The sequence below is a fragment of the Podarcis cretensis genome (genome assembly GCF_951804945.1).
Source record: "Podarcis cretensis genome assembly, chromosome: 8".
NCBI lineage: Eukaryota > Metazoa > Chordata > Lepidosauria > Squamata > Lacertidae > Podarcis > Podarcis cretensis.
The window spans coordinates 28359716-28373159 of record NC_137177.1 but is presented as its reverse complement, the minus strand read 5'-3'; the positions used below and the strand labels follow the sequence as shown (position 1 = coordinate 28373159).

The 13444-nt window shown below is 46.3% G+C and overlaps 1 protein-coding gene across 1 annotated transcript in view; it reads right to left on the bottom strand.

The window, feature by feature from the left end:
- The window catches only part of LIN28A (lin-28 homolog A), a 49189-nt gene extending 37350 nt beyond the window's left edge, over positions 1–11839 (bottom strand). Inside the window, exons 1-2 of the mRNA XM_079986450.1 lie at positions 11557–11839; positions 10132–10322 (exon numbers count right to left, since the gene is read on the bottom strand). Of these exons, the coding sequence (XP_079842576.1) occupies positions 10132–10322; positions 11557–11587 (222 nt within the window). The 5' untranslated portion in view covers positions 11588–11839. The remainder of the gene's footprint in view (positions 1–10131; positions 10323–11556) is intronic.
- Between the last annotated feature and the right edge of the window lie 1605 nt (positions 11840–13444).

Here is a 13444-nt window from a genome sequence, read left to right as displayed (position 1 = left end):
ATAAGTGGAGGTCCTAGCACACTAAAAGTTTAGCATTTACACAGCAATTTAGAGTGATCAAAAGTCACCACGTACATTACATCTAGAAGTTATTGCAATAGTCCTGTAAGATAATAACCTGTTTGCTCCTTTTTGCAAGGGAGGGCAGCTGAGCCTAAGCTGAGCCTTGTGGGTTCATGACTAATGATTTCTCAGCTCACACTCTTGGCCTCTTTTTCTTCTGCCCATGGACCACTTGAAAATCACATATTATTATTATTATTATTATTATGTTGTTGTTGTTGTTGTTGTTGTTGTTGTTGTTGTTGTTGTTATGATGCCTGTTTTAGCAGTTGTAATGTTGCATGGTTTTTAACTGTATTTTGATTGCTTCTTTTTATTTCCTGCATTTTATTATATTACAGTTTGAATTACATGAAATACAATAAAATGCAGCATGTAAGAAATAAGAGAGGCAATCAGAATACAATTTTAAAAATCAATATATTTAATGTGATGAGGGTGGTATCTCCCATCTTCAACCACAAATGCATAGGCACAGTTTGGAACACCTGGATGAAGCTCAGGGGCTACAGCTGGAGACAACCCTTGTGTGAAAGGATGTTCTCATGTAATTCTACAGAAAGAGGCAGGGATAACTTCCCTGGAGTGTACAACACTTTCCCCCCAATCTACAGATACGGACAGGTAGTTCACAGAAGAGAGAATGAAAAGGTAGAATGGGCTGTACCAGTTCAGACTGCAGGAGGTGGGAAATCACATTTAAAAACCAAATAGAAAAAAAAAACTAAACACAGCAGGGCAAACAAAGAATTTCAGACTTTCCCCCTGATGTTCTAACTTCTTACTTGAAGGGAGACCATTCCCTACCTGCGGAGCATCCACATTACTCACAGAAGGTCCTAGAGTCAATTCCCAGCATCTCTAGGAATGCCTCCAGCCTGGCTCTGGAGAGCTGCAGCTGCTCAGTGTAGCCAGAACTGAGGTAGATGGACCAATGGCCTGGACTCCATGGAAGGCAGCTCCCTACTTAATATCAATGGCTTTGCTGCCATCATCCTGTAACCTTTCAAGCTGTTCAACCTTAGAGCAACTATGGCATGAGAAGCTAAGCATGGCTCCCAATTCACTCTTCAGCACTCTCACACCAAGCGAACCACTTAACACATAATCAAAGCAGGAACCTATAAACCTCAGGGGCAGATCTGAGCTTAGGAAACTATGAGGGAAGTCACTTTTTCTCAGGGTGCCTTGCGTGTGTATGTGTGCTAATTAATCTTCAACCTGAATGAATGGTGATCAGGCAAGCTATGGTAATGAATGAATGAATGAATGAATGAATGAATTGTGATCAGGCAAGCTAAAGATGTCTCTCCTCAATTCTTAATGGGGCCTTGCTGATTTGTTAGTTTAGATTAAAATAATCCCATCCTTACTGGCAATTTCGGGCACTTCTTCCTGCATCCCCAATTTAGCATTAAAGGTGCCAAGATGAGAGTGCTTGGAAATGTCTAGAAAGGGCAGCCCTGGGCATTAGGACCAGCTAACCCAACTACCAGCCACTCTCTCATGTCACTGTGGCTTTGTGAATGATCAGGGTGTCCAAATAGGGACCCTTGACAGCTTCCAAAGGTCTTCTTGCAAGTAGGAAAGAAGACAAAGAATCTTGTGGCCCCCCTTAAATGCAAACTGACTTAACTGAGAGTCACCACATATTAAATACTGTGATTAGAGCCAGAAGGGGCATATTTTCCCTGTCAAGGGCTGCACCTCCCCCCAAAGGAATCTGTCAGACAGGAGCGAAGGAGTGCCAGCCTCACATGGGTGAGAGAATATGGGGTAGTAATCTCCTTGAGAGAGATAATATAGGGAGGTGATGATCTGAGGGAGAGAGAAATGTGGAGTGGTGCTGAGGGGCAGAGAGAGAAAGAGAGAGAAAATGGGGTGCTGGTGGTCTTAAAGAGACAGAGAAAAATATAGGGTGGTGGTGATGTTACCTTTCCCACTTCTTTGTCACCTGCATAAAATCAGGCCTGAGACTGCAAGTTGCCTTCCCCTGGAAGTGTGTTGGACCAAGACTGAGGAGATGAAACCTACTGGATAAGGTTGGTCTGGTCACTATCTCTTAGCCTAACCTACCTCACAAAGTTATAGTGTGAATAAGGGGTGGGGGAAGCACTGTGTGTTGCCCTGAGCTCCTTAAGCCTGGGGGGAATCTACATTTGATAAAACTTGTGAGAATAAATTTATCATAGAAAGCTACTTTATAGCAGCCCATTAATCAAGTATTGTCTACTCTGACTGGAAGTGGGTCTCCAGAGCCTCTGGCAAAAGGGTTGGTGGTACTCAATATTTTTAGCTGTAAATGGCAGGGACCATTTGCTAGCAAACCATGTGTTTTACCACTGAGTGATGCTCCCCCCCCCCCGCCACAACTTTGAGAGACTTCTCTTGTGATACATTCCAGGGCGGAGAACCTTCTTGGTCCAGTGGGCCCGTTCTTTGTTTCCCCCACCTTGACAGGCCAACTTTGACAGATGGGCAAGATCCAACCACCTCTTTGGGGGAGGGGATTACTGCCCAAGCAAGACTGAACTCCCCACACATCCTGTTTTCTGCTGGCCTCAGGTGTGGGTGTGGTTTCAGGGGAAGCCTGGGAGGCCGGGTATGTCTTGCAGTCATGCAGCTCCCCAACCAAGAATTAAATTAACAGAGAAGATGGTGTGTGCACGTTCCAGTGAAAATCTCAACATTTTATGTACAGTATTATACTTTTTTCTTCCCTCATGAAATTCAAGGGGGCTCATTAGGGCACAAAAGTAGAGGCCTATCCAGGCACTGACCAGCCTCTGCCAAGGCTGTTACATCATATGCCTTCAGATCCTGCCTTAAGGACATGTGAATGCAATTGCTGATAATCCCAAATACAGTGGTACCTCGGGTTACAGACGCTTCAGGTTACAGACTCTGTTAACCCGGAAGTAGTACCTCGGGTTAAGAACTTTGCTTCAGGATGAGAACAGAAATTGCGCGGCAGCGGGAGGCCCTATTAGCTAAAGTGGTGCTTCAGGTTAAGAACAGTTTCAGGTTAAGAACGGACCCCCAGAATGAATTAAGTACTTAACCCAAGGTACCACTGTACATTATACAGGTGGCCCAAAGAGATCCATTTTCCCTCCTGCTTTTCCAGCATTAAGAACTGAATGCTGACAATTCCTATGACTGTCAGTGTTCAGTCCAGCTGTAGCCACAGAATTTTGCTCTGGAATGCAGACATTTGCCAAAGTTTTGGTCATTCATTGTAACATGACAGTCCAGCAGAGGAAGGGAAAGGTGCAGCCAAAGGGTTAGCAAGGCAGGTGTAGAAGACTAAGATGAAGAGCTCCAGCGAACCCAGATAAGGCCACCTTTCTAGCACCAGAATGGAGGGAGAGAGGAAGGGAGAGGGGAGGAAGAGAGTGTCTTGATGTGGATACACAAGTCACTATATTCACAAGACAAGTTCAATACAGTATTCAGGAAATTGAACTGTACTGATTTCACCATCAATTGCAAGGTGAGTTGTGGCCCTCTGTTCAACTCCTTTTACTGATAACAATCTCCTGCCCCTGTGGTTTTCAAGCTGTGGACATTAGCTTGTCAGCTGATGAGCCCCCAAACTGCAGAGGGTTTGGAGGGGTCTGTTGTAGTTTGCATACTCAGCTCAGAATGGCCTCTCATTTGCCCCATGTAAAGCAAGAACACACCTTAAAAACACAGCCAGCACTGTTCTGCATTTGTACACTGCTGGGGAAGATACATAGGGGTAGATATAGAGGCAACCAGTGATACTCTTGGGGAAACACTGATCAGCTCACAATGAACCCCAGGTTCCCCCAGAATACAGATTGTCAACCCACTCTAAGGAAGGGCTGTAAAGCACTCTGCACAACTAGAAAGTGCCACATAGTAAGAACAACCACAAGCAACACTATTTAGTCCTGCTCTGCATGTTGCACAAAATGGTGGTATAGTCTGCAGAGCTTCAGATTGCAGAAGAAGGGAATGCCTTATTTTACTCAGAAAAATAAAAGACATCCTACAAGGATGGGGAAAAGGCAGAGCACCAGGAAGCAGCTTTCTGTCCCATCTCCTCTTTCTTTGCTGCATTAGTGTTCCACTTGCAGGGAGTTTGTAGGGAGGAGTTCCACAGAGAAACATTCAAAACTGTGACCCTCCACCTGCAGCCTGAACCAGCCCAGTCCGGTTTATCACATTTGGAGATGTGCTACTTGTTTCTAACGCATGTGTAAACAACCACATACTGGATCAAGATCTAGTTTTGCACTGTTTCCAACAGCAGTTGGAAGCTTGCAAGTGTGAACGTGAACGTGATGTGATGGCCTCCCCTGTTGTGTCTCATGGTGGCCCTAGACCAGCGATAGGCAACCTAAGGCCCATGGGCCACAAATGGCCCACGGGGGTCGTTTAACAGGCCCATGAGCCACCCCTGAGGCAAGCCCCCACACGCTGTGCTAGACCAGTGAGGCAGGGGGGGACTCGTTTCTGCAATACCAAAAATCGCGTCTGCACAGACACCGGAAATCGCGGGCAAGCACGCTCATACGTACGCACAATCCAGCCCACGGAGGGATCTCTGCTGGAGTGAACCAGCCCAGGTGAGGTAAACCATGCCGACCCCTGCCCTAGACAGACCTGGCACCAACATCTGGCATCCTCTGGCAGCTGCTGGCGCCCAGCACCTCAACTGGGTCCATCAGGGCAGATACAGTACAGTTGTACCTTGGAAGTCGAACGGAATCCACTCCGGAAGTTCGTTCGACTTCCAAAACGTTCGGAAACCAAAGCGTGGCTTCTGATTGGCTTCAGGAAGCTCCTGCATCCAATCGGAACCCACACAAGTCCTGTTGGACATTCAGCTTCCAAAATCAGATTGCAAACCAAAACAGTCACTTCTGGGTTTGCGGCATTTGGGAGCCAAAGCGTTCAAGAACTAAGCTGTTCGAAAACCAAGGTATGACTGTACTTACCACCTGCTACGACTCCAGGGGCAAATCAACTGGGTAAGAGCAATGGATGGCTGCGAAGCCACCATTTTAAGCTGCTCATCATGTCCCAGAACAGAGAGAGACAGAGAGAGAGAGAGAGAGAGAGAGAGAGAGACACTCAACTTATGAGTCAGTCATCATTTTCTGGTCACCAGCAATCCAGTCCCCCATGCCCTCTGGCATGCCCAGATGGTTTGGGAGAGAGGCAGGGTCTTCACTCATTTCCATGGGTGCAGAGAAGGTTAAAAAGCAGCAGGAGTCCTGCCTGCTGTTTAGACACGACTCCTGCTGCTCTTTATCTGCTCAAAAACTGCAGGGGAAATTCAGTGTGATGCTATCAGAGGTCTGGAGACACTGATTAGTCAGCTAATAGATTTGTGGGTGCATGAGAAACTGATGACAAAAGGAGATCACCAATGGCATTTTGTTGAGGGGGGCTCTTACTTGGAGCCGCCCTTGACTTGTTTTTCATTGTTATATTGCCTTTGGCCATGGAGATTCTCTTTAAACATAGAAAGGCCTGCACTTCTCTCTAGTCCAAGGGTGGGGAAGCAGGTGCTGTTAAGACCCCTAACTCACTTCTGCCCTAGACACCACGGCCATTGGTCAGGGATGATGGGAATTGCAATCCAGTAACATCCTGTGAGTCTTAGGTTCCCCGCTCCTGGTTTTATCTTTAACCTTTACATTTTCCCCCTTAAAAATATGGGCAACCTGATTTCTAATAGTAGTAGTAATACTAAGTGCATCCTCAGGACTCCCACACCACATGCACTGCAGTGAAGAATGAATTGAGGAACCTGGAATTTTGGGTTATTTTTCTTGAATCAGAGGGTGCGAGGCAAAGCTGTTAGGACACCAGAGACACTCCAACCGTTTAATTTTCTGTGAGGGTGCAAGACTGTTAGTGCCTGCAATCAGAAAACTAGACTGTCTGGGGCAATAAATGCTGGAGAGACCAGAGGACTCCCACCCCGCCTCCAGTACCTGAAGTTGCCTCTGCATTTCACAAACCCTCACTCAAGCACAAAAGGGAAGGCCACTTTCCTTAGAACAGGAATCAGGCATTTCTACATAGATGCAGAACCAGTTCCAAAAAAATGGACTTGCATTGGGCTTCATTCTCCCAAATTCAGCCAACACTAAAAAATTCAGCCACATACCAAAGTGACTGGCAGTGTAGCTAAAACAAAGCGTTGGTCCTCTTCACTTATATCCTCATGCTGCAATCTGCATCCCTCTGGAACAAGGAAATCAGCATTCCATGTTTATTCCCTCTGGGCTTTTCCATCAATATATCCAGGCCCTGACCTGGGGAAACCGTTCTCTGAGGGCAGAGGGGGAGTAAAATGCAGAAATCAGGGGTCACATCCATTCTTTCTTTTCTTTTTTACAGATTTGCCATCTGCCTGGTGGAAAGGAAAGCAAAAACCTAGGGAAGAACTGAGTAGTTGGAATCAAGAGAAGTTCTCAAAAGAAGTCATTTACTGTTTTCATATATAAAGCCACCCACTTCAACCCACTTGCTCTAGAGTAATGCCACCGCAACGGCAACAAAGCAAATGATTTTAGGATTTCAGCACCTGGCACCTCATGAACAGACCTTATAAAAATCCAAATTCCCACCCCAGAATCAACAGTGATTCACTTTAAACTTTTACACACATGCAACACAAGTTCATTTGCCCCTGCCGTCCTCCCTGCCAAGCTAAATTCCTTGTTGAGTTTATTTAAAGCACCTTCTGAACTTTATGTGTCCACTTCGGTTGCAACAAACTTTCATTAAGGGTGCAATCCAAAATGCACTTATTTGTGGGTAAACCCCAGGTTAACACAGTAGCTTACTTCTGTGTAAACATGCATTGTAAGGCTGAAATTCTTTGCAAATGTACCTGAGAGTAAGCACCACTAATCTCAGTGGAAGTTATTTCTGAGTAAATATGCACAGGATTGGGCTGTATGGGGAATCTGTGCCCCCAAACTGAGTGGAACTCACACAAAAAAACATGTGCTTGAAGCTTCTTCCAGACTATCAGTATTGACAAAGTGAGTACGGTTTCTTCTGAACAGAAGCTGCTCATTTCAGTAGGATTACTCATGCTCAGATGCTTAGCATCTAGTCTTCCATCTGAAATGGAAGTGTGTTTGTGTGTGTACTTGATTTCCTTTATTTTGGAGTATCAGCTCACCAATCTCAAGGCTCTACTACAACATCAAAATGGTTTCTGCCATCAATTCCTCGGCCAGTACAAAAAGGGACAGAGAGATAAGAAAAAAGATTTACACACAAAAAGGAAAAACAAATCCTCTACTCACAACTTATCTTGCCCCCCAACCCATTACAAGGTTTGCAAAGAGGCTCCACAAAGACACAAATGAAAATATTTGCCATGGAGTCCAAAAGAAAAGTAGGCTGATCTAGAAGTGGCTCAACAAAATTTTATTTATTGTGGTGGGAGGGGGAAACTAACTTTGTTAGCTATCTGAAGAACCTTGTGCAATGTCTTTGCAACTGTTGACTCCATTGTGGAGACTAATAGGTAGCTTCAAAAAGAACAGGAAACTATGCTGACCTATTTGAAAAAAAACTCAAAAACCCACAATCTGATGCTACCTTGATTAGGCCTAAGCAAAGCACTACAAAATAATAAGCAAGTTTTCAAGTTCTCCAGAACTCTATCAGGCTGCTTATTAAACAAAAGAAGTGGGGTTAGAGGAGAGAAAGCAGGACAGTGCACTGAGGTTGCACTTACCTTGGAGTAAGTCCCAGTGAACTCAATGGGGATTACTTCTGAGTAGACACACATAAAAGCACAGTTTTACAATGAAGTGTAGGGTGAAACAGGAGGCTTGGTGTAATCCTATGCATGTTTACTCAGAAGTAAATTTCACTGTGTTCAATGGGGCTTTCTCCCAGGTAAGTGCATAAAGGATCCCAGCCTATATTAAAACAGGTTCTAGTAGATGCTAGAGACTTGGTGGGACAAAGGAACAAATGATAGCTGATCCCCATGTTTGAAAGGATCAACATCCACTAGTTACTTATATCCAGCCCTAAATGAAATGCACAGGTCTCTTGCAAGAAAGAGAACATAAAAAAATGAGAAACACAGCAGTTTTCATATTAGCAAAGCTTGACATTCATTTCAGGTGACATCTTTAGTAACAAAAAGTAATCCTCAGTATATATGTAAAAAGTGATCCTGTATACCAGGGCAAAATACAGCTGTAAAAGAAGCTGCTAATCCAATGTGTGGTTCCATCTCATGTAGGCAACCAAAAAAATTTAAAAGCATTATCATAAGATTTGGCTTATAGGAGGGTCCACCTAATCTGAAAATATGTGAAACCTGCAAGCAGGGCATGAAGATGACTGTTGCTTGTCCCACCAAGGAATTCAGAGGCAGCCTGTCTCAGAACATGGAAGATCCATTTAGCTACAATATCTAATAGCCATTAATCAGTCTTTTCTACCATGAGTTTCTCTGTTCCTTAAAAGCCACCTACTCCAGTGCCATCATCACATATTGGAATAGAGAATTATTTAATTTCAATGTGTGGAGAAACCCATCAATTTCTTCCCCTCCCCTCTCTCTGCCCATTCATAATATTATAAACCTCTATCATCATTACACATAACCATTTTTTATATCTTAAACCAGGGTGGGGGAACCTGAGGCCCTTTCCAAAGTTGATGAACTTCAGCTGCTCTAAACCACTGGATGAAACCATATTGCATCAAAGGTTAACCCCCAAAGTAACCCCCTTGAATACCCTTGCTATCAACACCCACAAAAGTACCACCACCTCATCCCGGTGGTGGCATGGACAAAACATATCCGTAAAGGACCTTCTGAAACTGCAGCTAACTATTCCCCAAAAAAGTGGCTCAGGTGAGCAACAAGATGGTTTGCTAAAGAGAAATATTGGCAGCACAGGTGTCAGGAAGAGTGTGGCACCAAAGTGGGAGGCTTAATTTTTTTTAGCAAAGCATTTTGCAATCAACATTACAAAACCTTATAGAGCTTTGATATCCCAATGTAAAAGAGGGCATCCTTTGCATTATAACAATATGCATTCAGGCATCAAGTGATCATTTTTGTAGCTGTTTAAAGCTCATATTAAGATGCCCGGCTATCGTACTTTCAAGTCTGGTCCCATCTGGATTTTGTGCTGCAACACTGTACCCCCGTGTCCTTGCATGACCTTCCTAACATTATAGTCATGGAAATCAAAGCAAAAGGCCTCCCCCACTTCCAACTGGGAGAGGGAAAGTTTTAAACATGTGGAACACTGTATCTCAGCATCTTCTACAACTGCCAATTTCCTGTCGTCATTTTGATCCGTGTTTTACCGGCGTTCTCTTTTTTTCTTTTTCTTTTAAAGCTACATTAACACCACCTCACGCCTGGTTAACACAGCAATAATCCCGGCGCGCGCTCCCTCGCCCCTTTTCCCCCTTCTCAAGGCAAATCCCCAAGCGACCCATTTTGAAAAGGAGGTGGGGGGAAATGAAATCAATCTGATATCACTTTACAGCAACCTAACTCTTGAACCCTGAGATCACGGGAAGAAAAGGAACCCAGGAACTGACCCTCCCGGCCTCGAGAAAGAGAGAGAGAGGCCTAGTGCCGTGGGTGGGTAGAAGCAGCAAGGAAGGAAGATCGGGGGTGGGGACCAGGCAGGCGGCCTGCATTCAAATCCGGTATACAGCCAGGCACCGAACCGAGTAGGGAGCCAATGGGGGGGGGGATTTCTTCCTCAGTAAAGAGTAGAGAGAACGTGATAAACTAGCTGCCCCCTCTTTTTTACATAGGGGGGGGCAGATCTCCCCGTCCACACACCTAGCTTTGCTCCGGATCAGCTCACCCCACGAGGCCTGCCGCAGTTCCCAAACTTCGCGCGCGTGCAAACTCCACCCCGGCTGCGTCCAGCCTGGAAGGCCCTCGCCAAGGCGGCGCCCTAGGCCCCAGGCCGGGGTCGCCCGGGCTCAGCCCTCGGGGGAAGCCTCCTCGGGGGCCCCGAGCTGCTCAGGACCAAGGCAGCCCCGCTTCCCTGCCGCCCCCCCCCCAAAACCCCTTACCTGATGCACGAAAACATCCACGGGGCTTTCGAGGGCGATGCCTTCCTTGGTGGTCATGGAGAGGAAGCCGAAGCCCATCCGCACGTTGAACCACTTACAGATCCCGGCGCCATGCAGGAGCGGCTGGCTCTCCTCGTCCGGCCGGGGCGAGTCCCCCGTGGGCTCTTCCTCGCCCGCCTTGGCGCAGCCACCTGGAAACATACGCGCCGAGGATCATCAGCCGGAGTCCAGCCAAAGGAGGGGGGTCCCCCTCCCCGCTCCTCCCAAGGGCCAGCGGGTGCGCAACAGAGGGAGCGCGGGACCTCCGGGGGCCACCCAGGGTTGGGACGCCCGAGAGGGGGCTCACCTCCCGGCCGGCCCCCCAGCCCCCCGCGGGAAACGCCATCGTCTTCCTCGGAGAGCTCCAGCACTGCTGAGCGCGCAGAAGGCTAGGCAGGAAGCCATGCAGAGAGCAGCCTCGGCTCTGGGGTTATTTGGCGGGGGGGGGGGTTGGGGAGAAAGAGGACTAAATCGCAAGTCTTCATCCATGGAAGGGCAGGATTCAAAACATATTAGTGGGGGAGGGATACCAAGAACTCGCTCCCTCTTCCAAATTCCGTAGGGTGCCCAAAATAGAAAACGCAGCTCCAAACCATCGAAGAAATCGGTGTATTCCAAATCTATGCCATCCCGGGTTGCGGGCTGGATCCCACACTATTTTCACAGGATGGGGGGAGGGAGTAAAAGTAAACTAGTGGATGGGACAGCGTGACACCACTAGTCCATTTTCAAACTATTCTAAAGCATTCGAGGTGTATGTATGGACATTGATTATATGGAAATACAAAATATTTATACACTGGGGAAAAATACTCTGGGAAGCGAAGTCTTGGTCTGTCGAAACCATTTGGAAATATATACGCTTTTTTAAGCGTAAAGGTATATACTGTAGTTCCTCTTTAAAAGCAAAACACAAAATCACAACTCGTGCAATTCAACGCATGTCTACTCTGAAGAAACCTCGCCGCGTTTAATGGGACCTGCTCCCAGGAAAACGTTGCCTAAGTTTGTAGCTGCCTAGATACACCCAAAAAGTTTCCAAAATTCCGCCCTCCCCAATTCTTATAAAGAAAAAGCACATGGTGAAGCAAGAAAGTGACTAAACCGACCGCTCGCTCAAAAAGTAACATTTTGGAAAGAATATATGAAAGAATCAACACAAATCTTTCCTTTTAAAAATGAAGAGGATTGATTGAAAACAGCTGTAAAACTATTCCTAAAATGAGAAGAGGTGAGGGAAAGCTCTTCAGGGCACACCGCTGATTTTCAAAACAGGGATGGAGGGCAGAGATAGAGAGAGAAAAAGAGGGAAAAGAAAGAAAGAGTCTTCCTGGGGGGGGGGGAGAGAAGGGAAGGGAAGAATTGGGTATGAAATTTTCACTTAACCTGCAAACTGCTGGTTAGAAACAGACCCCATTCTGCACCCCCGGTGGAAATGGTGGACTCTGGCTGGAGCAGCCTCCCCTCCTCTCTGCCAGCCCGTCTTTGGAGAGGGTGTCAGAGCAGCTCAGCAGCTCCCAAAAAAAAGAGAGGGGGGGAGAAAGGGAGGAGGGGGTGGTGGAAGATTCAAAACAAGCGGAGGGAAGGCGAGAGAAAGGTTTGCTACATCTTCACTGCAACAATAGCAGTGGGAGGGCCCAGGGCCTGCTAAAGCTTCCCAAATTTCTAAGAGACAATAGAATTCCCCTAACGCCAAACCTTGCGCGCTTTCCCCCTCCCCCCGCGAGCCTCCCCTCCCTCCCCCCGCCTCCTCCCCCCGCCCACCTCGCCGCAATATAAGCGCTCTTCTCCCTTCCTAGGAGACAAAAAATGTAACCTCCTGCCATCCTGCAAGCGAGGGAGTGGATCCTGCTTCGTGTCCATGCTTTTTCTTTCTTTTATGGAACTCAGTTTTCTCCTTCCACGCTTTTTAAAATCTCGTTGGTTGGAGAGATCTCAAGAACCCAGAGGGGTCTCGTCCCTGGGATACCTTTCACCATATGCAGTTTTCACACATGGCTCATTCATTCATTCATTCATTCATATTCTCTCTCCCTCTCTCTCTCTCTCTCTCTCACACACACACACACACACACACAGCTTTCCCACGTGATACACAATCACACACACCACACTAGTAATTATACATTCCAAGCGGGATTTTATTTTTTTCCAAAGTGGAGGCAGCAGAATGTGCGAATGTGCAACTTCATTGATGGGTAGATTACCTGTCAAGAGGAAAGAAACAAGATCTCCTATCTTGACTTCTCTCTGCCAGCACACCCACACACACACTATTAGCTTATATTATTGACCCTCCCCACCCCATGTTCGCCTGCCTAGCAAGTTGGCCTGCGACAAGACCCGCTTGACTCGAAGTGACCTGTTTAAAAGGAGAGCTGCCCCCTCCCTCCCTCCCTCCCTCTCCCCGCTCATTCCATTTTGGCATGTTAAGCCTCTTCCCTAAACTATCCCTTTCCGCTCCCATCCGCAGCTACTCCTGGGATCTCCCTTGGCTAGCTTTGGGAATGCGAGGAGGGGGGGTGAAGAGGGCGGTTTGGTTGGTTCCTTACCTTCCCCACCATCTTTAGTCAATGACTCGGGGGTGGGAGGGAGAGAGAGAGAGAGAGAGAGAGAGAGAGATCGGATCTCAAATTGGAATTTATGAGTCCTTTATCTTTCTCTTCCCCAGTTTGGTGAGCTCAGAAGGTTACCAATTTATCCTGGTGCAATTCTAAAAATATAAAAGTTTGCTTTTGGAGCGAGCAGCGGCAGAAGAAAAAGCAGTATAATTGGGGTACAAATACATTTTCAATTAATAGAACTTAATGCATTTTTTGTTTCTTTAAAGAAACATGCCGGAAAGGGTGAATCCCAAGCCAAGCGAGTTTGTTTTTTTAGTGTTTGGAGCCTTTGTTTGCTTTAAAAATGAGCATTATCATGAGATGTTCGATTCCCAGCTTATCTTTAATGAAAGAAAAATAATTGTCCTAAGTTGATTTCACCCCCCCCCCCCCGGTTGCAAAATCGAATTCCACCACAAAAGGTGCACTTGTTTTTATTTTTTTTAAGCTAGAAATTCTTGTTTACATGGCGTTAATAAAGCCTCTATCATCGGGAATGGGAAGGTCGGCTATTTTGAGGAAGGGGGGCTCAAATACATCCAGCAAGCTATGGGGATGTGGAAGACAACTTCGTCTTTTTCCTGAAATTTCCCCCCATAAGGGAAACAAAATAATATAGTATGTAGATATTAAGTAGCAATATCACCAACATCCCAAGGTGATGGCTTTTT